The following is a 26,246-nucleotide window of genomic DNA, read 5'->3' as shown; positions in this document are numbered from 1 at the left end:
TTGACCCAGCAATCCCATTACTGGGTATATATCTGAACAATTATAAATTGTTCTACTATAAGGACACATGCACACGAATGTTCATTGCAGCACAGTTACACTAGCAAAGACCTAGAACCAACTCAAATGCCCATCAATGACTGACTGAACAGGGAAAATGTGGCACATATACGCCATGGAATATTATGCAGCCATCAAAAACAATGCGTTCATGTCCTTTGTGGGGACATGGATGAACCTGGAAACCATCATTCTCAGCAAACTGACACAAGAACATAAAATCAAACACTGCATGTTCTCACTCATAGGTAGGTCTTGAACAATGAGAACACATGGATACAGGGAGGGGAATATCACACACTGGGGTCTGTTGGGAGGAAATAGGGGAGGGACGGTGGGGTAGGGAGTTGGGGAGAGATAGCATGGGGAGAAATGCCAGATATAGGTGAAGGGGAAGAAGGCAACAAATCACACTGCCATGTGTGTACCTATGCAACAATCTTGCATGTTCTTCACATGTACCCCAAAACCTAAAATGCAATCTAAAAAAAAACAAAAAAAAACTACTGCTTAACAAGAGAAATTTGTGTAGCTGACCTAATGTTTCAAGCCCACCATGGTGTTTCTCTTATACATTGTGCCAGCTGGTTCTTCCACCTCCCCATCCTCAATTGCTGTATGGATACTTGCTGCTTTCTGGTCTGAAACATTCTTCTCCTAGATCTGTGGAAGTTCCACTCTTCAAGGCCTTGACTACCACTTTTTCACCAAGTTTGAGCATTCAGATGCCTTTGTTTGTAATCTCTTCCTCCTCTAAAAGAAAGTCTTTAGATTTCTTTCATGACATTTGCCACAGACTGCCTTAGCTTACTCTACATGTGTCCTGTGGGCTCCTGAAGGTATATACTATGTTATTAATCTTTGTCCATCAGAGAGTATCTAGAACAATGTCTTATATATTAACTGCCTTGAACATGGTACAGACAAGTTGAGTCGAAAAGATACACATATATCTAACTGTTTGGGAATGTATATTTTTAAATTGATCATGCATATAACAAAATTATTAGGCGTAACTGATATAACTAAATCAATATCAAACAAGTTTTACATCAGAGATTGTAGTAACACTGTTCAGATGAAAACAATGACTATGATTGGGACATGGTAAAATCCCCATAAAACTGCATACCTCAACCATACCTCAGCTTTCTGTTGAAACTGCTATCTATAACCCAAATGTGAATAAGTAATTAAGTGCTGTAATTTCCACCCTACCCAGACAATGTGTAAACAAATGCTAATCTTGACTTTTGTGAACCACTTAAGCAACAATCAGAATGTCAAAAAGTCCCCTGGCCTGGAGGGTCTGGAGGCCCTCACCCTCACCGTCATCTGGAGGTCCTCACCCTCACCCTCATCTTCGCCCAGGAATCCACTGGAATGTCTGGAGCCCCTCACCCTCATCTCCACCCAGGAGGTGATTTACAGAATCCACTAGCCCTCAGAACGTCTGAAGCCCCTCACCCTCCCTCCCGAGGTGGTTTTACAGGTATTAAAGGTCTTAACACCCTCCTTTTGGGGCCACGGAGTGGCCGCCGGCAATAAAGACCTGCATTTTGGCATACTTTTGTCTTGGTGTTGACTTTCTATGCTCGGGCCAGTACAACATTATGAATAGGCAAAAGATTCTTTAATAATATTGTTTGATTTCTGCCCAGGAGGGAATTAGCTTGTTAATTCTGATGGCATCATAATGATGGAGACTCAAAAACTAAAGACAAAATCAGTTTTGGTACTACAGACTAACTCCTTTGGCAAATATTTAGCAGGGACCTATTTAAACAAGGTGTTGGATAAAGTTATATCTGACAGAGTCCCTGAACTAAAAAGTAACTAAGAAAGATGAGAGAGTACATAAAGAACAAATATGCCTTAGCACCTGATACCATCACTCTCAGTTACCCAAAATCAACTTCAGCCCCCTAGGATTCCTCCCTCTTCCAAAACTCAAGAAGTAGGAGCCAACATCCAAGTTCACGCCTCCTCTTGCTTTTTGCCTACATAAATAAAATCAGATAGGTCTTCTAGATGTCACAGGATTAAGAAGTGAAATTCCCTTAAAGTTCAGGCCTCATCATTTTACTCCCTTTCTCAAGAATCTTAAATTAATTCCCTCATTCAAGCAGCCAATTTGTATTGAGTATCTACTATGTGTTGGACTGCAGATATAGAAGCAAGAGAGAGATAGACATTGTTCTTTACTTCACTTATGGAGCCTAAACTGCACAGAATAAAGTTTAAATTCTCTAGTTCAGCATTTGAGGATCCCTATAATCTAATATCAATCCAACTTCTTAGCTGCCTCTTCCATCACTTGCTCCATATACAAGTCCCTCTTCAGTGCCTCTGGTCATTTCTAGGAATGGGGTTTTTCTTCATATTGAGCTTCCTCCCCTGGAAAGCTCTTCCTCCATATCTCCATATAGTCAAATCCTCTTCCTGCTTAAATACCCAGCTGAAATGCTTCTTCCATAAACCATTCCACAAGCCTTTATTTTTTCAAATAAATGGATGAATGCGTGATTTAACCTCTGTAAGTCTTGCTGCATATCATCTTTTACCCCCCCACAAGGTGACTCTCAAAAAGATAAAAACAAACTATCCCATGAAATCCAGAACTGATTAATTTGAGCAGTAGGAAAAGTTGCCTATAATGGCAAATGGCTCCAGTTTAAAAACACACACATACACATCTTCTAAAAAGTTTGAGGCAAATTAAATTAGTTTTCAAAGTTGGAAGAATCTCTGAAATATAGCTCAAACTGCTGAGAAAACTGAGGACCAAAGACGTTAAGTGAATGTCTCAAGATTACATGGCAAAATGGCAGATGGAGGCCCATCCACTCTTTGTACTTTGTGACTCAGGTATAATTTACATTACAACTGAACTTACTGCTTATGATACTTCTTTTGCACCATGGTAGAGACTGAGCTGCAAATAAAATAAAAAGACTTGCCTCTTCTTAGAAATGAAAGAAGCTCATGTTTGAGTTCAGTTTAAAAACAAATAATCCTGGCTAACATGGTGAAACCCGTCTCTACTAAAAATGCAAAAAACTAGCTGGGCATGGTGGCACACGCCTGTACTCCCAGCCACTCGGCAGGCTGAGGCAGGAGAATCGCTTGAACCTGGGAGGCAAAGGTTGCAATGACCTGAGGTCATGCCACTGTACTCTAGCCTGGGTGACAGAGCAAGACTCTGTCTCAAAAAACAAACAAAAAACAAAATAAAACCAAAAAACACACAAAAACCATTCACTTGAAGCTAAGTCCCATAAGAACAGAAATTGTATCCTTTAAATCTACTATAAATTCCTAAAGAGCTAAGTACAGGAATTTCAACATTATGGGTCAGCATGTTAATCACCAAAATTAAAAACAACTCTCTGAGTAAGTTACCTCTGGCTCATATGATGTCAATAATACTTAAAGAACTTGAAATCCTATTATAGAAATGTATACATCTAAATCATGCCACAAAATACACAACCAATTTACAGGGAAGAAAGAATGACTTAAATGCTGAGATTCCTTTCTAAGCAGCTCAGTTACATGAGCATTAACTGTTTTAAGAGAAGCAGTGTAGGAGAATATGGTAGAAAGTTCTAGAAGTGAAAGTTTAGGCTTCTGCAGTCTAAATCTGAAGGTTAACAAAAACTTAATTTTAATGATAGGTTTGGCAGTGCAATTTTGTATTTATTCTAAAGATAAAAGGGATAAAAGGACAGGAGGATAACTTTCTATCAACTTGGCTAGGATATGTTACCCAGATAGGTTTGGCCAAACACTATTTTAAACGTTCTGTGAAGAAAATGTTTCAGATGAGATTAACATTTAAATAGCGGGTTATGTGTAAAGTCAGTTATTCTCCATAACATCAGTGGGCCTCATTAATTGAGGGACTTCGTAGACAGACGGTCCCTAAGCAAGAAGAAATTTCTCTAGCAGACTGCCTTTGAACTCGAACTGCAACTCTTCTTTGGGTCTCCAGCTTGTCAGCCTACTATGTATTCTGGACTTGTACCTCCACAATCCTAAATTCTAACAATAAATATCCATCTCTCTGTATGTACACACACACACCCCCTATTGGTTCTATTTCTCTTGAGACCCATCTAACACCAGGGTTATAACAGCTGGTGGATTCATGAGAATTACTACCATCAGGAGCCTGTGTTCCTGCATCCGAACCTATGCTAGTTGCTTTGTCTGCAGCACAATACCCTTAAGAGGTTGAATAAGAGGGGACTCCTGAAATCATATAATTCAAGTGGGCGTCAGCTGGAAATGCACTAAATTCGCGTTCTTAGAAGATGAGACGAGTCCTATCTACCTTCCACAGTGACTATATCAATCTCAGTGAAAGCCCCAACTCAAAGAGCTCCCTGTAAAATAGCAGGAATCCAATTTGACAATGGTTCCAAGAGTTTCTTCATTTTTGGAATCAGTGAAGCTTTTTAAGTCTCCCCTGATGGGTATGAGAGAATTATCTATTCAGTTGAAGTCTTTAGCTCCAGGTGGCTGGTTTCAGAAAACCTTGGAGAGAAGTTGCTTACTTACTCTAGCTCCATCGGAGGATCATATGCTCATCAAGCCAGACACAGACGCCTTAATGCCAGTTCTTACCATGATTCTCCAATTAACATGCATTAACTAAACAAGGATAACAGCACTGAACCCCAATTAGAGATATAAAAAAAAAATCTAAGTTCATCATTCCAGCATTTCCTCTCTAGCTTATCCTCCCCTTTGCCCCTTTCTTTTTAAATAAAGACACCAAAAATTAAAAAAAAATAAGAATACCAACAGGTAGTAACATCTATAGAAGAAACTGGGGAAATAAATAATCAATGAAGTGATGTGGAAAATAAAATTATAGATTTGTTTATATAAAAGCCAAGGATCAGTAGGGCCTGTGAATAACCAATAGCTTTAGAAGCACACATCAGAACCTCATGTCTGTGGCAAGCTGGGTTTCAGGGATAGCTATTCTTAGTGTTATGCTTAAAGGAGTTATATCCTTTAAAAGTTCAGAGAATGAGTATGGACATTAAGTTGGCATAGCAGGGAATGCACATGAATAAGACGTTTTTCTCAAGTCAAATCAATTCACATTGTGTGGTCTTTTAAGATCAGGAATTGCAAATTCACATGCTAAGGTGGGCCAAGCAGGTGATAAAAATCAGGAAAATGGGTTGGGTGTAACACATCAGATCAGGAACTCCTGGCAACTGTGGTGAACAGGAGACTGCATCCCCTGCTTGAAAGGGGAGCTGCTCTTCATGAAAGCAGACTGTTCACAAGTAGCAGTGTGGATCCAGTATTGCCATATCTTCTGATTTTTCAAGAGAAGACAGATATTTGGGTTTTTAAATTGCTCATCTTTCAAAGTTTAAATGTTGGCAACAGATTTAAAAACTTACAAATTTAAAAACCTTTAAAACACCTGAGGGCCGAAAAAATTCACCTGCAGGCCAGATACAGTCTATGGATATAACATTACATTTGTTCACTCCTTGTGGGAGAGCCCAGGATCTCCTGCGTCCCTAGCAACTAACCTAAAGGAACACAAAGGGAGCTGCCAGTTAAATTATATGAATAAATGACTCCACTTTCAAACCTGTGTTTTTTAAGTGATACCATTGAAAATGAGTTTGTTTTTGATTAAATTTAGCCTATTTTTTTCCATACTGACGAATGCGAATTCTTCAGATCATTTCTTCAACAACAAACCTTGACAGCATACCTAATCACTAGCATACCTAATCCTGTGCTAGAATGTTAAGAGTTGACTGGTCTGAGAAGGAAAGTATCAAACCCACCTGAAAAATTAATTTTCTGCCACTTTACAGGTTCTCTCAGTTGCCATCATACTATAAGCCTTCAGGGTGTATTGAGCAGAATGCTCTAATAATAGAGCTCTTTAAAGTTCCTCTCTCTTCGGAACTAGGCATTTCATTTTTTAAAAATATGTACTTTAAGCATTAATGAAGAAAACCAAATATGGATTATAAATCATTAACAATGAAAAGTTACGCATGAGATAAAAAGTAAAAATTAGCCATTAGTTAAAATTACTTATAAAAACATTGTCTAGTTCTAACTAATATTTAATATATTTGGAAAAGAAGCAAGGTCACTAGGCCACAGGCAGTTAAAACGTTAGTAACAAATAGCCATCATACGACTGGGTCAGAGCTAAGTTAAAAAAAAGAAAATAAAGTTCGTAAGGCCCAGATGACTTAAAAATGAACAAGATTCAGAACTAAGACTGGAAGTCTCTTACTTGAGGTCCAACTGCTTATATTTATTATAAAGACAGTATGTATACATACACATATTGCCAGAAGATACAGTCCACAGGTATAAACAGTTCTAAAGAGTTTGCTTCATACAACTATAATATCTTACAGTTTGGAAGGACTTTAGCAATAATCTTGAGCCCATTTTTCATGAACTTTAGTCACTACTACCTCTCTATCACTTTCAAACACTTGGTCACATTCACTTAATGTTTTTATTTAAAATAATTCATTTTTATTAGCTACATTTATTTGAAAAAGAAATGTTACTACCATTAGATATTCAATATTCACTGTTGACACAGTGAATATTGAAATAAATACATAATCAAATTTTTAAAAGTCTAAGTACAACCTAAAAACATCTCCCCTGTCACAACCATGTGAGGTAGATACTCTCATTATTCTCATTTCACTGATGAGGAAACTGAGGCTCAGAATAAGTGACTTCCAAAGGCCCACATATGAGTACATGAGATTCAAAACCAAATCTCCCCAGTATTAAAAGATTTTAATCACATCCTTAATCTGCTCCAAAAGACTAGATTTTCCTTTCCTCATGCAACTACAACATGAAGCCGCTGAGATTCAAATGGAGACTTTTTGGAAGAATTGGAATATAGGAAAGTGTCGGCTAGGTGCAGTGGCTCACGCCTATAATCCCAACACTTTGGGAGGCCAAGGTGGGTGGATTACCTGAGGTCAGGAGTTTGAGACCAGCCTGGCCAACATGGTGAAACCCCATCTCTACTAAAACACAAAAATTGGCTGGGCATGATGGTGCACCCCTGTAATCCCAGCTACTTGGGAGACTGAGGCAAGAGAAGCACTTGAGCCTGGGAGGTGGAGGTTGCAGGTTGCAGGGAACTGAGATGGCACCATTGCACTCCGGCCTGGGTGACAGAGTGAGACTCTATCTCCAAAAAAAAAAAAAAAAAGAAAGAAAGAAAGAAAGAAAAAAGAAAAAGAAAAGGAAGGCATGAACAACTGACATGTGTTCAACAGGCACCCCAGCCATTAGAATATGCAGATAAAGCACTTTCTGAGGGACTGGAACAAAAGTGGCTAGCTGAGGATGCATATGTTCACCCCAACATCATTTCCATTTTTTAATTTTCACTAACAAACTGAGGGGCTCCTGTGATTTTAGAAAATGCTTGTGTTCAGCCAATGTCTAGAAAAATCATCAGCTCAGGGTTCACTCCCAAAATTCCTCCACACATTTCTCTGAAAGTGGGCTCCGTTCAAAGCCAAGTAGACGTAGTATTATAGAAGGTAGTCCTCATAGGCTGCGTCCTATTGTGAAAGATATCTGTTGTTAGGTATCTTTCTTTTTTTTTTTGAGACGGAGTTTCGCTCTTGTTATCCAGGCTGGAGTGCAATGGTGCGATCTCGGCTCACCACAACCTCCGCCTCCTGGGTTCAGGCAATTCTCCTGCCTCAGCCTCCTGAGTAGCTAGGATTACAGGCACAGGCCACCATGCCCAGCTAATTTTTTATATTTTTAGTACAGACGGGGTTTCACCATGTTGACCAGGACGGTCTCGACCTCTTGACCTCGTGATCCACCCACCTCGGCCTCCCAAAGTGCCAGGATTACAGGCGTGAGCCACCGCGGCCCAGCCTAGGTATCTTTTAAATTTGTCGAAAGAGGTTCCACATCTGTATTGCTTATCTGTACATTCTCTAATTGTTTGGCTTTACCTTCAGAACTGCCTTGGTTTTCCAACATCCATCCCAAGTAGTTCTTGGCTCTGTCAACTACTCCTGGCCAGGAGATAAGACTGCCACCTCTGAAGGAGAAACATTCTCTCCTACTAATCTGCTTACAGGTAAGGTACAGTTAAGGTCTCATGGATGTTCAACTAAACTAAATGAGAAGTTCCTAAGGGGCAGAAACTACAGTTTATGTTTGATTGTATTAACAAAAAGGTTGACTACTGGGTTTTGCCAAGTTAAATGGCTTCTGTCCCAGACCTGAAGCCTTATCTCAATATATTCAAAATGGAAATCACTGTCTTTACTCCCAAACTTAATGCACACATGTGTGTTCTTGGCTTTTTGGCTAATGTCAAATGTAACGTATACGTGTGTGTATATGTATGTATGACCATTCTCACAATTCAGCTTCAACATGACTGCCTCTTACCATCTCATATATATGTATGTGATACAATTTTCATAACTAATCTTCTATTGTTAGAAATTTAGAGTATTTATAATTTTCTCTATTATAAATGGTTCTATGATATTTTTCTTTACATGTTTATATATTTTTTATGATGTTCTTCCTAATGGCCAGATCAAGAGGCATATTTCTAAAGTTCGTAAAAGCATTTCTGATACAACCTATCTGGTACAGTTCTCTGCTTCCAGGAACCACAATACCTCTCTGCTATGTCACATTTTGCCCTATTAATTATGCTCAATATTTGCCACTCCCCCACCCAATAACTTACACATTTCTAGAGAGTAGACACACTCTTACACATTCCTATATTTAAATCAATTCAGATTCCAACAAATAGTATAAAAATTAACTACAATGTCCAGGTGCTAGGGGTAGAAAAGGATGAGGTGTAATTCCTGCCCAGAACAGAAGGGGAGGTGGACTCACAACAAGGTCTGATACATGAAGTTCTATACTATATAGAGCTGTATGGAAATTATTATGGGAGTAAAGATTCCAGAAACAAAAGACAGTAAGGAGAGGAGAGAAAAGGCAATTGGAGGCTATGGAGAAAAGGCAAACTTTGAGTTGCTCCTTGAAACATTCATAGAAATTCACCAGGTGGGCCAAGTGATTGAGTAGATTCACCAGCAGCGTACAGCCAATTCAAGTTTCGGGTTTTTTCCCCTGTAGAGCACTAGTTCTACCTAGAAATTTATGAAGATCCCCAATCTGCTAAGGCAGGGTTTTTCAACCTTGGCACTACTGACATTGTGGACAAAGTAATTCTTTGTCTTGGGGAGCTGTCCTGTATGTTATAGGCTGTGTAGCAGTATCCCTGGACTCTTCTCACAAGATGCCAGGAGCACCTATTTCCTCCAGCCTTTAAGTTGTAACAGATAAAAATGTGTCTGGACATTGCCATGTCTTTCCTTAGGAGAAAAATGCATAAATCTAGCTCTAAGAACTTCTCCTTACCTTACTATCTTTCCTCCCTGTCCTGAAAATGATTTCTTCTTGAGGCCCAAAACCCAATTGGACCCTCATCTTATTTTTAGATAGTGATAAGCTTGTCAAAACATTAAATTACAGGTGCCCCACTATAAAACATAATCTTTGATTATATCTTATATGGTTTGGTTGTGTCCCCCACCTAAATCTCATCTTGAACTGTAGCTCCCATAATCCCCATGTGTCATGGGAGGGACCCAGTGGAAGGTAATTGAATCACGGGGATGGGTTTTCCTGTGCTGTTCTCATGATAGTAAATAAGTTTCATGAGATCTGATGGTTTTATAAAGGGCAGTACCCCCCCATAATCCCCATGTGTCATGGGAGGGACCCAGTGGAAGGTAATTGAATCACAGGGATGGGTTTTCCTGTGCTGTTCTCATGATAGTAAATAAGTTTCATGAGATCTGATGGTTTTATAAAGGGCAGTACCCCTGCACATGCTCTCTTTCCTGTCACCATGTAAGATGTGTCTTTGCTCATCCTTCACCTTCCCCCATGATTGTGAGACCTCCCCAGCCATGTGGAACTGAGTCTATTAAACTTTTCCTTTATAAATTACCTAGTCTCAAGTATGTCTTTATTAGCAGTGTGAGAAGGAACTAATACCTAACAAACAAAAATTGAAATGTTCCCTCTGATATGAAGGTATGCAAATATTTAATATTATAGCTAATACTGTTTAGAACATTTCAGTTTACAAAATAGTTTCACATTTGACTTCACTGAATATTTACAACATCCTGGAATATTATTGTTCCCATTCCAGAAATAAAGACAGGGTTGCTCAAAGACATCAAACATTCAAGACCATGTGGGTACTGAGTGTTAGGGGTAGAATTCCTATCTAACAGTCTCATTCCAAACTATATATGCTTTCCATTTAGCTTACAGAAGAATTAGTATGAGTTTCTTCAAGCCACAGACAGTGTAAGCCAAACAAGGTCTCATCTTAACATCACATACATGGTGAAATAAAATGACTTGAAGATGCCCTGCTACCTACAAGCCCACCAAGAAACCATAAGTAAAAACTTGCTTGGCCGGGTGCGGTGGCTCAAGCCTGTAATCCCAGCACTTTGGGAGGCCGAGGCGGGTGGATCATGAGGTCAAGAGATCGAGACCATCCTGGTCAGCATGGTGAAACCCTATCTCTACTTAAAATACAAAAAATTAGCTGGGCGTGGTGGCGCATGCCTGTAATCCCGGCTACTCAGGAGGCTGAGGCAGGAGAATTGCCTGAACCCAGGAGGCAGAGGTTGCGGTGAGCCGAGATCACGCCATTGCACTCCAGCCTGGGTAACAAGAGCGAAATTCCGTCTCAAAAAAAAAAACAAAAAACTTGCTTATGGAAACAAAGCATCATTTAACCACAGAAAAATGTTATATCCATTTTTTGCCTAGCCACAAGAGTACTTGTTATGCAAAAAGAGAATACTAATTAACATTTACACTCATATTTTAAAACATATTAACATCTTTTATTTATTCTAAGTAGCACTAGAAAGTCAGTATAAGATTATTTTCCACACTGGTAGAAAACTGAGCATTAAAATAAACATTTAGTAACTCGATGAAGGACACACAGCTAATTCAAGCCCAAGTCAAATTTAAAACTAGGCTCTCTGCACCTCTAGGTAAGTGTTCCTTCCACTACAATTTTCAGCATCCCATAGCCCTGTATGCCTCCAGATATAAATATCACTAGGTCAATAAATAAAAATATCCTCAACCATGCAGATACAAATCTTTTCAATACGATCTGAAATCACATTTCCCATAGGAGTTTTAAAGACAATATCTACTAAGGTAGTGGGATTTTTTTTTTTTTTTTTGGTTACTCTTTTAAAGACAAAAGGCACTCTCTGAAATTAAGCAAGTAACATGGCTTAATAGTTGACTCAGGACAAAGGATTTTCAATTTTCAATTTTCTAGGTTTAGATTCTGTACTCAAATAAATAGTTGATACTCTTCAACCTGAATTTCATCAGCACCAAAAGGTGAGTAGGGAGGGTCCAGGAATTTCCTGGCTAGAGAACAGTGAATCACATTTCTTTAAAAATCACTTGTCTAAAGATAAAGGGCTTATTTTAACAAGCGGGAAATGACTTGAGTTACACAATTTGCAATAAACAAACACAGGTATTTTTAAAATGAAATGAAAAGTATAAGCAATTCCATTTCTGGTTTATACAACAACAAAAAGTTTTAAAGTCTTACTCCATCATGGAAGGTGGGATAGTACAGCAGTCTTGAATTGCAGTTAGGGGAGAGGTCAGGTGAGCTGTATAGGATGCTTCTACAACTTGCTTGTTGCGATTGACCACATCCAAGTAACGGTTGAACTTCTCTCGGATTTTTTTGGCTAGCTGTGGGATGACAGTGAGCAAAATAAATCGAAAGTTCAAGACAGTAACCCATTGTATTCTTTTCCTAGTACACTAATTAATGTGTCACAACCTGCATATATTAAGATTCAAATAAAACAACACACACCCACGTTATATTCCACTGTGTGGGTTGAGATAAAAATTACACAATGCCTAGAAGTCACAGAAGGATACTCAGACAACGGTAAAATTGTATCTTCTTATAACAGATGATAGCATGTTAAATAGAACAATACCTATCCATAAAATACCTTGCTGGAAAAAGGAAAACAAAGACAGTTGACGTTATTATTGTCAGTGTGACTGTGGGCATTGCATGTTACAGAGCAATAACAACTGGGACAAAAGAGAAGAGACATTATCTGTTACTTGTGGTTCTGGAGTCACCATTTTTCAAGGGGGGGTAATACAAGAAAGAAAGGAAAAAACATTCAGTACTTCCTGCTACACAGCCCCAGGGGACACCATTCTCAGTCTTCCATGTGAATGGCAATTCCCTGGAGTTGTACAATCCATATAAAATGAAATGTACAGTTAGAAATATACTTGTGTTTGGTTTGCTACACCTTTAAGATGGATAAATGTCTTTTTTAACTGCTGTAAACAGAACACTTCATCATTATTTACTTTCATGTGGGAATAATAAAAGCAAATTGGTGAGCATACTGCTTTTTCCTCCACTGTTTCCATCAAATACCACGGCTTCATCATAGATCTCCAAGGAAAATCGTGTTGTTTTTTTCCTCCCCTTAAACAAAATGTTACTCAAAAGAAATGACTGATAGAATTATAGCTAATTGGTTTTGTAGTGCTATTCATTATCAACTCACTGGAGGAAAACTAATCATCTCCTTTGGGTCATGTGTCTCACACAATCCAATAGCTTCCAGGCTGAGAGCATGGAATCAAATCAAAATATCTTCATTTGTTATATTCAAGCCAATTTTAAATGTTGATTTTGTTCCAGGGATATTCTATAGCTTTCAGGGCCTCAATTAAATAACTGAGGGTCTCAGCCTTGCTAGAAATTACATAAACTATAAAGTTTAGAAAAACTTCCAGACATAACAAAGGGATATGACTATAATGTTTAATTGGATAATGGGTTGTCCAAGTTCATTTTATTATTTTCAAAGGAGGAGTTGTGTGTCTTGAAATTTATAAGACAACTCACAATGCTCCCTGACCTAGACTTCTTACTATTAAAATATAGTAGGTTTTCCTCATTGAGGTCATTGCATTAAAACATATAAATCCAGATTAATTTAGTCGACTGGTGGCTTTGCCACTCTCAGGGGACATTTGGAGAAAATTTTGATTGTTACAACTTGGTGTAGAATGCTATAAAGTAGATAGGTAGAGGCCAGGGATTCTCCTAAACATCCTACAATGCACAGGACAGCATCCCAAAACCAAGAATTATCTGGCTCAAATGTCACCAGTGGCCCAGATGAGAAACCTCAAAATCTCAACTGACTGCTTTTTTAACAGGTGCTGGAAAATAATTTTTCAAACAAAAAATTCACATTTTATTAAGGACATTAATATAACCCTTTCAGGGCCTCTAAAAATCTTTAGCAGTATCCTCTGATTGCAGTCAAATAATTACTAACCAGACGTTTAATTTAAGGGCTATTCTTGGATATGAATTCTGACCAATTTATTTTTTCTTTTCAACTTTTATTTTAGGTTCAGGGAGTACATAAGTACGTTTTTTACATGGATAAATTGTGTGTTACTAAGGTTTGATGTACAAATGATTTTGTCATGCAACAAAACTTTGATTTAGAGAAAAATCAGTTAATCATCCCAATTTTCAATTCAGGCAATAGGTTCCAAACTGTTCTTCTATTTGAATTCTCCACCCATCCAAAATGATACCTTAACAGAGGGGGAAAATCTAGTACATTTCAACAATTGCAAACTTTTTCAGTCTTTGTTTTTCCTTCCCCAAAGTAATATAAAACAGGACATCACATGTGGCCCAAATATGAAGAGAGGACTATTCACTCATTATCAGAAGTGTTAATGTGGTTTTTAACCAGCAGCTTGCAAGTAATCTAACAATCTTCTTTTCCTAGACTTTCACATTCAATGGGCAGTACAGGATGTGAGAGCAACAGGCCCAGCTTGAAAACTTAATATATATTCTCATAATGCCCTGCATAAGCCTCTCATAACACACATTGCATTTAATGCTGTTATCTTTTTTTAACATTTGGCTATTTCATGAGACTACATGCACTGTAAGGACATAAAGTCTCATAAGATAGGCAGATGTTAAAAGATGACATACGATATATGTTTTTGTTCACCATAGTATCTTCAGGCTCCAGCACACAGCCTGGCATTGCAGGCATAGAAAATATATTTAATGAAGTGATAAAGATTTTTAACATTCACCCCTGAGAGTCACCAACCCTATCTTCTGTTCTAATAACAAACTCTTTTAAAACATATTTATTTTTAAAATATATAACCATATGTATTTCTGGAAGTTCCATCAGGAAACAAGTTATAGCTTTTCTTTGTAGGTCTTGACTTCTGATAAAGTAAATATCATTAATTTCCCACCCAGGAGTATTAAGAGCGTATAGTCCTTTATTGCCCTTGGAAATAAATTTTGTGTAACATAATGAAGATATAATTAAAAGAACTAAATTTTGAAATATCTTCACAAATTCACTTTAAAATAAAAACAAAATTTGTCATCATATATCCTTCTCTCTCATACACATTCTTAATATTTAACTCCATTTGAGAAATGCCCAAGGGTTTCTTCTACACATTTGGAGGATTCTAACTTTAAAGAGTCAGATTCAGCTAACTTCAGGTATTATAATCTGGTCCACTGCCCGTTTCTATATAGGCCATGAGCTAAGAATGATTCTTACACTTCTAAATTTTTTTAAGAAGAATATTTTTAATATTTAATAATTATATGAAATTCTAAATTTACTGTTAATAGTTATTGGAACACAGTCATTTGTTTACATATTGTTTGTGGCTGCTTTCATTTTACAATGGCAGGCTGAGTAGCTGGAAGAGTCTGTATGGCCTGCTTTGCTATAGGTAGGAGTCAGGGGCCCTAATTTACCCCCATATGAAACCATAATCCCAGTGTGGTAGTTTTATAAAAATTTGCTGCAAATTCTTTAATAGGTCTTTCCCTTTGGCAAGTGGGGTCTATATTTCCCCCCATCACCACTGCTTAAATCTGGGTAGGCTTATGATGACTTGCTTCTACTAGTGGAGTACAGAGAAAGTGATGCTACGTGACTTCTAAAGCTAGTCATAAAAGGACATGCCTCTCTCTTGGAATGCTTACTCTTGGTAGCTCTCAGCTATGAAGCTGTAAGAAGTCCAAGACACATGGAGAGACCATAGTCAGTGCTTAGTTGGCAGCTCCTTAGCTTAGCATGTCTTTCAAGTCATCCCAGCCCAAGTCTGTGGCATGAACCAAAAAACTTCCAGATAATTTCAGCCCCCCACAGTAGCCCCTTGATGAAGCCATGGACATCATGAAGCAGAGATAAGTCATCTTTACTGTGCCTGGTCAAAACCCTGACCCACAGAATTTGTAAGCATGCTTGTTTATGCCACTAAGTGTTGGGTGGTTTGGGGTGTTGTCTGCAACAACAGGAAACTGGAAAATGCAGGATCGGCTGAATTCCATACGAGGATATGCATATTGGAACTAAGTGAAACAAAGCTCCTAAATGTAGGCACTACATCTAAATTATCAAGATTGTACCCTGTAGGTTTTAAACCTGTTGCAAGAAATTTCAGGGTTCTTCAGAAAATTTTAACAGCTACCAGGACCTTACAGTGTGGGTCTTCTTATTTTATATCAATGAGTTAAGTGACAAGCCCAAAGCCACAAAATAAGGGAAAGAGCCATTCACTTACACAAATTCAAAATCTGTATGCTCACTCACTGGCTGTGGGGACTCAGACAAACCAAACCTAAAAGAAGCTGCAATGGTGGCTTGAAATATTAAAATACGACAAATCACACAGACTGAGAATTCCTGTTAATGTAATCAGACAAGGCAAAAAGCAGAGTATGAGAAGGTCCTCAGATCTGGCTGGCTGTGGAACTGAATTCTCTAGGGTTGCAGGGTGACCGGTTGATGGGAGAGGGGCCCTCATAGAGGTGTGTTTTACTGGGGATTGGGGTAGAGTGTCTACCTTTGCCTTCCTGGTTAGGGTGGCCCTTTAGCTGCATTCTTCATCAGTAGAGACAGTAAGCACCAAGAATTCAAAATCCAGATACCTATGGTACTGAACAAAAAGTGTCAAATGCATGCTCTGTCTACCTGGATTCACAGCTGCCAGTCAGAAATTCCCCTATCTTTCATGTAGTGACACCCTATCTTGCCTTACTAAGAAAAGTAAAAATGCCAACATCTGCTGAGTGCCAACTACATACAAGTCACAATTTTATGCATCTCATATGCATACATCAACTTAGTCCTTTGAAGGATCCTATTAGGTGCACACTTCCATTTTCCAGAAGTAGATACTAAGGAGTAAGTAATTTGCTCAAGGTTATAAAGCTAGGAAGTGGCATGGGTGGAATTCAAACCCATATTCTGACTTCAGAGCCCAAGCCTTCAACCTTTATGCAATATTGCTTCTCTTTGCAATATAGAGAGCAACCCTCTCCCCACATTTCTTTTCAAATCAATTTTAACAAATGCTGTGAAATGCTTGGCAGGATACCATAAGCTATGCAGTCTCCTTACTTTATAATAGAAATTAGATTTTTAAAAATAAATATGATTTCTAATAATATTCTTCAAAATTCCTATGAAAATCAAGTACTTGGAAGAAGTTGCGAATTGTTAAATTTTACCACCAATATAAAAAAGGACCAGGCACAGTGGCTCACACCTATAATCCCAACACTTTGGGAAGCTGAGGCAGGGGATCACTTAAGCCCAGGAGTTCGAGACCAGCCTGGGCAACAGAGTGGGACACTTTCTCTTAAAAAAAAAAATACAAAAAATTAGCCAGGAATATTGGTGTGCCCCTATAGTTCCAGCTATCCAGGGGGCTGAGGTGAGAGGATCATCTGAGCCTGGGAGGTTGAGGCTGCAGTGAGCCATGATTGTGCCACTGCACTCCACCCTGTGATACCCTGTCCCCACCTCCCGAGAAAGGGAAGGTGGGAAGGATATGACCACATTTGTTATAAAAGAATCCATGCTACCAAAAAAAAAACCCACCAAACTGATGCCTACCTAATATTACCTGAGTGCTGTAGAATAAATTACATTCAACCATTTTAAATTGTTCAAATTATCCAAGGGGGTTTAGTTGCTTTGTTAGTAACCTGGCAAGAGAATGGAGTGGTGTATTGTTCCTTTCTTCAGAATTCAGTATTTTCCTGAAGAATTTCACCTTACTTATCTACCATCATAGGATAGTAAAAGAATATTGTGATTCCCAGTTTATAAGTGAAGAAACTGAGGCATCTGGAGCTTAAAAGTCTTTTGACTACCAGGGGGTGCTCTTGCCTCCCTCCACCTCACTGCCTGACATGAGCTCCCTGTGTCCTTCTGACGAGGAATACGATAGTGACACACTATAGAAACCTCATCACGTGCTCCACTATTGCGATTTTTTTTCCTTCCTCTAAAAGCAATCTTTTAGCATGCCAACCAAACCCAGGTTGCTTGGCAAGCATAGCCGAATCTCAGAGTAAAGAGAGCCCACAGAGAGGTTAATCCTGAGTGTATCCAATAAACTGAAGAGGATCGACTGACCAATGTAGAACCTTCCAAGAGACCAGACAGATTCTGGGTCTGTATCCTGCCATGATCCCTGCAGACAGAAAACAAAGACATTCTCAACAGAAAGCTACAGGTGGACCCACAATCCTCCTCAGTGTAATTAAAAACATTTTTCTTTCCATAGCTCAGCTTTCATCTTTTATCCTTCTTTATCCTTTCCCCTTCATCCCCTAAGGGGTTCCTGAATGCTGATGAGACAACAGGACTAAAACCATCTTGTCATCTTTTGGGTCAATTCTCAGGCTAGCCAACATCCATCCATGGGTCAAATGATCAGTAGGTAGCGTGCGGTCCCCATGGGAACGGATTCTAATTTGTCATCATCTCCAGTGACAACGTTTCATCACAACATCAATGAATTTCTTTCTTGCTGAATTTCTTTTCCCTTAATTTTCTCATAGACAGTTCTGTCATTTGCATACATTCCCAGAGCCCTTTTTTAAAAGCTCTTTTTACCTTAGCTTTACACTTCAGAAGATTGGGGGTGGGGTGGGCACATGGTTAGGAAAAGGTAAAAGAAAACAAAATCGCAAAGGCATACTGCACACTTTATTTATGTCTGCTTACTAAAAGGAAGGGCCGGAAGGAGTTTTGAATGTTAGGGAAAGCTTTATTTAAAATACATAACAATGAAGCTGACAGGCACAGACAGGAAATGCACCCTAGGGACTGAAGATTCATAGCAAAATTCCTATTGAATGTAGAAGAGTTTAACATTGGATATTCAAAAACCTTTGTGCCATGATAAGAATTTAATAATGGATCCTTCTTTCCTTCAACTCTAGCCTTATTACTCAAGAATAAACCTTGCATTTTGTTTGCTATTAAGTTTCAGGGTTTAGATATTTGAATGTATGTGACATAAAAATAATTTTAAGCACAAATATTTAATTACTCTGAACATGACATCACTGCATTCCAAAGTTCTTCATAGAAAATATTCTCATTGTTTCATGTTGCACATCATATACAGGATATAAGAAATGCTCCAAATCTCTGCTATTCTGTCTATTAGTACTAGTCCTAAAGGTTCAGACAGACATAGAGCTCTTTCACTTATTAGCTGGGAATTTGGGCAAATTCCTTGACTTCCCTTAGCATCAGTTCCTCATGAGTAAAACAGAAATAATATCCCTTAAAGCACTTATTGTGATGTTCAAATGAAACACAGTGAATGTACTAACTCTAGAACAAATACAAGGGATTATTCTTACTGTCACAGTGGACAGTCTCTGGCCTACAAATGTAGTCGTAACTGGGGAAATACTGTGGGGTCTAAATTTTCTAACAACGGAGCTAGAAATAAAGGGATAAATCTATAAGTAATAAACTGAATGTTAACTAACCATTTTATTCATTTAATTCATCCAATGGTTAATTCTAAATGGGAAATCCAGCACAAGGTCTTGTGGGGGAAAACATTTTTTCTTAGATTAAAAGCAAAATAGCACAGAGGGCTGGAGTCCAAGAGAAGTTTCAGTTAAATTCATCTCTGTCATTTACTAGCTAAAGGAGACAAGGCAAGTTATTTCTCTAAGTCTCAACTTAATCATCTCTATATTGGATATAATAATAAATAGCTGCTTTGTGATGTTGTTTGCAAACTAAATGAGATAAAGTTTGTAAAGTATTTAGCAGAGTGTCTAATGTATTATAAGTGCCAAATAAACAGTAGTGGCTGTTTACTATTATTGTAGTGGTTATTATTGTTTGAGGAACTTAACAACTGGCTAGGTACTCAGAATGGAGAATCCAAAGAACATTCTCTGTACTTGGATAAGGTAAGTTGTCAACACAGTCAGGGCGGATGCGTCTGCAGTAGGTTATGACCTTACTACAGCTGTCAGTGACTCTTCTAAAGCACTGGGCCATACAGGACAGGTAATTACAGTCTTGGGCAGCTCAGACTTTTTCTGGGATCTTCTTTTAAGAATCTAATCATGACCTTACTCTTGTATTGTATTTTACCATTTTCAAAGCATTTTTACCTGAATTGTCTCATTTGTGCTTTATAACAACTCTGGAAACTAGCTGGAGCAGATAGTCTCTGTCCCAGTTTTATAATCAAGGAAATTGAGGCTCAGTGGTTTGCCCAAGCTCAAGCTGGGTAAAAGTGGAAAACAAAAAGACCATTTCTTCTAATCCCTAGCTCAATTCTCTTTCTGCTAACAACCTCCCTCAATTTGAAGAAAAATGTGAACTCTCCCAGATCAAATTATCTAAATTCTACTAATTCCTTCTGGTTCCAGCCCAATTTCAACCTCTTTGAAGCCTTCTCAGTCCTTTTCCAAAATTTCCTAGGACTCACCATTTGTTCCACTCACTTTCTGCTTCACACTGTTCTTGTTTTTTCCTCATTTGAAGACCCCATTTTTCCCAACAAACCAATAACAAGACAACAATTAGAACTAATTGATTACTGACTATGTTTCAGGTACTGTGTGACATGTGACTTTACCTGATGCCTTTGAATCTTCACAGCAGCCCTTGGTAATCACCCTATGCTATTTTTAACAGATGATTCCAATGGATTAACTTGTCCAAGGTCACCCAGCTAATAAACAGAATAATTAGATCAAATTCATCCTCTTGAACCACTGCACTATGCATTTTTATTTGTTGCTCAGCACGTAGAAGAGACTTAAAGATGTTAATGCCACATGCCCCAACACAATATACCATTACTGGCCACACTGGAAAAATCTTCCTCTGAGTCTAGACAAAGGTAGATAATCTATGACTATTACTCATATCTGGTTCAAGCCAATCAGAAACTTCAGGCCTGTCTAGTTTGCTATCTTGACCTGCTTCCTAGGTAATATCAGCTGCTCTAAAGCAAGTTTTGCTGTCTTAGCTCCAGTTACTCTACAAATATGATACAGTCGCTTAAACAACAAATATTTATTTCTCATAGTTCTGTAAAGTCGGAAGTCCAAGATCAAGATGCCAGCAGAACCAGTATGTGGTGAGGGCCCTCCTTCCTAGCTTGCAGATAGTGACCTTCTTGTATCCACACATGGCAAACAGAGCATCTGTCTCTTCCTCTTCTTTTTTTTTTGAGACGGGGTCTCGCTCTGTTGCCAGGCTGGAGTGCAGTGGCACAATCTTGGCTCACTTCAACCTCTGCCTCCCAAGTTCAAGCCATTCCCCTGCCTCAGCCTCCCGAGTAGCTGGGACTACAGGGGCATACCACCATGCCCGGCTAGTTTTTTTGTATTTTAGTAGAGACAGGATTTCACCATGTTGGCCAGGATGGTTTCAATCTCCTGACCTTGTGATCCACCTGCCTCAGCCTCCCAAAATGCTGGGATTACAGGCGTGAGCCACCGCACCCAGCCTCTTCCTCTTGTTATACAGAGTCCTCCGGTGTTTCTGCCTCTTCTTACAAAAGCTTAAATCCCATCATGGAGGCTCTACCCTGATCACCTCATCTAACCCAAAAAACCTCCCGAAGGCCCCATCTCCAAATACCTAGGTACTCGGAAAATCCAAAGAACATTCTCTGTACTTGGATAAGGGTGAGTAGTCAACACAGTCAGGGCGGATGCGTCAGCAGTAAGTTATGACCTTACTACAGCTGTCAGTGACTCTTCTAAAGCACTGAGCCATACAGGACAGGTAATTACAGTCTTGGGCAGCTCATTGGGGGTTAGGACTTCAGCATATGAATTTGGGGAAGACACAAACATTCAGTCCACACTTGCCTCCAAAAGAGCACCTGTTCAGAAAGGTATACTGATGAACACTGGCCACTATCATGATAAGACTGTTCATCACCACTAGTTTGGGCCTCATAAAATTACTCAGTAGGACAGAGCCTGGGCATGACAGGCAATGATGCAGGGTAAGACAGATGAAGACCTGGATATGCAATAGGGTCAGTCTAAATTTCCACTGGCCCATGGAGACTTCAGGGTAGTCTGACAGATGTGAGAGAATAGCCCATCCAACAGAGAAGCAGGGCAGCTGCTGACAGACGATCTGCAGGTGGATGAGAAGATTTATGTGCAAGGCTGTCTGGGCTCCGGGGTCACATACCCTGATCCTCTGAGAGATGGGGCCTCTGTGCGGAGCTGGGAGGAGTACAATGGAAAAAACAGAAAGCAAGTGCTGACATGCCAGAGAACTGAGGGAGGCTGAGCCCTGGGAAACAGTTGAGACCAGCAGCTTCTTTTTTCATCCAAAATGAACGTTTGCTTTAAAGGTTATAATGGGGTTGGTTTGGGTAGCAGTTTGTGTTGGGAATTCCAGGAGAGTCACTGCAGTACACACCCAAGCCTCCCAAAAGCCAAGGTTATCAACTCAAGGGCTCAATGGACTCTTGCCCCATTTTTTACCCCACTCTACCCATAACAACCAGATCATAACAAAAGAAACAAAAGGAAAGGCAGGCTTTAGCCGTCTTCTCACTTCACTCTGTAACAGGAGCCCCTGAGATTCTTTTACATCTGAAATAAGCGCAGGCCTGGAAAGTTTACCATCTATTCCTTCACAAGGAAAAAGAAGTTCAACCTATTCTTGACCTTAGAAAAAAAATCGAGAAGCTGAGAATTAGGAAGAGGAGAGAGCAGGAACCACAGAGCTAACATTTTATGTCACAACTTTTGACCTAACTTTGTGTATAATATTAATTACGAGGGAAAGGGGAAAAATACTATGGGTTCGTAAACTTGGGGATTCTCTGGTGGCCTGTGAAAGACACCTTCAACTGTGGAAAAGAAAAATAAACCCAGTCTCTTACCACATTAAACTCTTACTTGGAGAACAAATATCTGTGCATAACTTGACACACTCTAAGTGTAACATAGATGCGTTTCAAATAAAAGGGAGGCCACTAGAGAATGGAAATAGATAGACTGGAAGGGCTCTGGGAGCCCGAAATTTCACAGAGCCTAGACTCCTCTTCTCCAGACCCAGTGCAAATAATATCTTGCCACAAACCAACCTTGTGACCTGGGCCAGAGCCTGGCACACGATGCAGACACTCAGGAAAAAATTTCCTGCATAAATGAAGGACGAAACCTGACCTAGCCTCCAGTGAGAGGATAACCGACCACAGCATTTTAGGGTTCCTCAAGGGCCCCTTTGAGAGTATGTCGATCAACCACTTGCCACTAGCAAGTGTCAATTAATTCAGCAATGGAGTGGAAAGATGACACTGGCAAGGAAACAAGGATCTTTTACCACTAAGCACTTCCTTACCCTCATACTGGCCAAGTACTTACTAAATCCAAGTCCTCAGATGACAATCTTAAGACACAATGACCTTCTCTAAAATTTTTAAAAATATAGATGTTTCTATTCCCCCACTTTAAAATAATATTAGCTTGCCTTTCCAATGAAATAAAGTATTGTGCCATTTCAGGATTTCATTGATACTATGAGCTCAATTACAGTAATTGCAAGGTCTCTCCCTCCTAGTGCCCCATTAAAAAAGACGATTTCAAGACAGAGCCTCATGTGTAGTGCAGTTCTATACTTATATAGATTTGCACAAAGTAGATTCTCTTTAAAACTAAGGAGAGAAAAATAGTATAAAAGGAAGCATCTTATGAATGTTTGGCTTCTTCAACTGTTAAAGACTGGCCTTGAGTATCTGTATTACCTGGGTCTTGAGTATGATGTGGCATTAGGAAGCAGGAGCACCTTCTCTCCTGGTCCTTACCTTTGAACAAGGAAGACAGCTGTCATGTGCTAGTATCACCCAATAGAGAAAAGGCTGTTCTAGGCTTCAGTTTCAAGAAACTTTAGCAGTGGCAAAGCAACTCCCGAGATGTTGGGGTCTTTACCATGTAGGCATATAGCTACAAGTGCTGATCCAGAGGTACAAGCTTTTAAAATATATCATTAGGAAAAAACTGTTTCAAGCCAACAACAGCACCATCACCCCCGCCTCTCCCACAACTTAGATGAGGTGCAAATGTTGGGTGTTGCTGGGGAGTAAGTTGCCTGCTATTAAGACTTGCTAGAAACAACAACAAAATGTTTGCCGTATGGGTTCCCTGCCAGAGGAATGAGGATATTTGCCCGAACCACAACAATTTTATTATATCCTTCTCTGAACTATTCTGTGTGTTCCCCTGCCAAGCTGCATCTAATATCACTCTCTAAGTCACAGCTGGATTTAGGAAGGTCTTCTCATCCCCGATCTGATGACAGGGTGAACTGCAAACAGAAGACCTGGGGCATGCCTGCTCTTAGGATTCACTGCTAACACCTTTCTTTAGAGGCTGGTGCCATGGTAGGCCTGACATGTGTGTCAGCAGATGTGACAGTGACACTTCCTGATGATGCTGCAGCATGTAAAAGGACTAAACTAATGGCTGCTAAAGTAACACCCAGTGTGAATGCCCACGAACAGCTATTCCAACACGATCCCTACCTGCCCAGGGTCTTTTAATATTAAAATAGACTTCTAGTTCTTGGAAGGTTTCCAGTTTTACCACACCACATGTTATTTCAGGGGTCCAGATTTTCAAAGCATTTACCCAATTCAGGGGATCCTGATAAGAGCAGCAATTAATTCCTTCACATCATTACCAAAATATTTTCTATTGCACCATGGGATACGTTAGGGACGGGTGGTCCCTGTTCTTAAGTTGCTCGCCAGGTTTTATAATATGTTCTCAGATGAGTTTCTGTTTACTCATTCTGCCAGTACAGATAATCTGAGGTTATTTTATTTTTCAGTGGGAGCAGCGGTTTTTAGGTGGAGGATGGAGTCAGGTAGGGCTGGGGTAGGGAAACGGCTAGAGAAATCTTGGCTGCTGCCTTACCAGCATTTCCAAATCCTATTCAACCTTGAGATATTGGAAATGCATGTAAAATGGACTTGTTTCCAGTTTTAGTGGAATGTTCATTTCTCATGATACAGGTTTCCTGGCCTTCAGAATGAGGACTTGGACTTAGCCTATTCCCTTTTAGTTAAATGAAGTTTGTCTATTTGAGTAAAAAGCCCAGACCCACGTTTTTTTTTTTCAAGAGTCTGCTTCACTAAAAGAAGGCATCTGCACACACATGGACTCCAGAGCTAGGTGAAAAAAATGACTTTTATAAAACTAAACTAATGGCTGCTTACATAATACCCAGTGTGTTACCTACAGCTGGAACACGGAATGAGGCACACCAGAGTGGGAGTTACACGTCTCTTCCTGCCCTGCCTCAAGGCCCCACCCGCTCCTCTCCAGCTGGGCCTCTCTGCAACACCCAATCCCCCTAAAGAACCAGTACCAGCCCCTTCATTTGTTTCCTTAGAGTGGGAATACAAACTCATGAGAATCAAGTAAATGAGGAAATGGACTGATCTGTGGTTTTGCTCAAACACCACCACCACCAAAAAAAAACACGTAACCAGAATTTCCAAGACTTAAATGTGTGTGTGGTAGTGGCAGTGATGGTGAAAGATTTAAAGATTCTGTTTTCTACAGATGGTATAGGTGTATATTTTTACATTTGTATATTTGTGTGTTTTTATAAATGTACTTTTATATTTGTATTTCTGTTTTTACAAATATAAAAATACTGGGAATACAAAGAGTAAATATGTGCCTGGAGTACATTTAGTAACTGTAAACAATAGATGTATACTGCTTTTTGTGTACACAGATAATACATTACATAAATGTGTGTATACACAGGGTGTGTGCATGGCTGTATGTAAGCAGGATTATCTCAGTTTACCTCAACACCAGATACATACACTGACTAATGTACTATACATACCCCTGAAGTCAACAGGTCTATACTCCAAGCATCCTGACTATTGTCCAGGCTTCGTAAGGGAAGAGAGATCTGGAAGTTCTGAGAGGCATCTAAGGGTTGCTATATCCTCCAGGGAAACTGTACTAAGAGAAGCTTACCAATCACAGTTCTACACCAAGAATGCCAATTAGTTATCAGCTTCTTGTGAGTGACAGAAAGGAAGCTTGCAATGTTACACTTCCACAGACCCATGTACTGGTCTAACAGCTGCAGTTTTTCACTCAATTAGCTAAAAGTTCTTATTTAGGAGGTACTTACTTTAAAACAAAACAAAACCCCAATAGCCCAACAGAAATTCCGCAAGGATACAAATTATAACCAACTGTCTTAAGATTATGTTAATAATGGAATAATGATGATTGGGAAGAAAGACAAAAGAGTCATCAAGGACTTCACTTATTTTTATGTCTTGTTTATGTTCCTGCAGGATGATCCATTAGTAATATAATGCGCTTCCTCCTAAGGCTCCAGTTACATCCTTGTGATTTATGAGAGCTAAAAGCTTGTTGCTAACAGCACAGAAGGCACCCTCCACCATTGTTTTACTCCTGACAACTGAGGATTTAAACTTGATCTTTTCCTCATTTAGCAGCTAAGTTTTCATCACAGTACTTACAATGTTTAGATGTATGATTTATCTTATATCAGTTGATATAAGACTCAAGAGAAAATAAACCACCTTTATTTTAAAAATTGAAAATGTACAGACGAATCTGCAATAGAAAAAGTATGAAAAGCAACACAGCATAT

The 26,246-nt window shown here is 39.2% G+C and overlaps 1 protein-coding gene across 5 annotated transcripts in view; it reads right to left on the bottom strand.

Moving 5' to 3' along the window:
• Window positions 1-26,246, bottom strand: part of CACHD1 (cache domain containing 1) — a 223,561-nt gene that overhangs the window by 102,224 nt on the left and 95,091 nt on the right. For 3 of the 5 annotated variants that reach the window (XM_009001398.5, XM_035251734.3, XM_078332127.1), the window contains exon 3: window positions 11,768-11,916. The exons of the other annotated variants lie outside the window; for them this stretch is intronic. In XM_009001398.5, the coding sequence (XP_008999646.2) occupies window positions 11,768-11,916 (149 nt within the window). The remainder of the gene's footprint in view (window positions 1-11,767; window positions 11,917-26,246) is intronic. 5 annotated transcript variants of the gene reach the window in all.

The sequence above is a fragment of the Callithrix jacchus genome, chromosome 7 (genome assembly GCF_049354715.1).
Source record: "Callithrix jacchus isolate 240 chromosome 7, calJac240_pri, whole genome shotgun sequence".
Taxonomy (NCBI): Eukaryota; Metazoa; Chordata; class Mammalia; order Primates; family Cebidae; genus Callithrix; species Callithrix jacchus.
The sequence above is the reverse complement of the archived record's forward strand: the minus strand, read 5'-3'. Positions and strand labels throughout refer to the sequence as shown.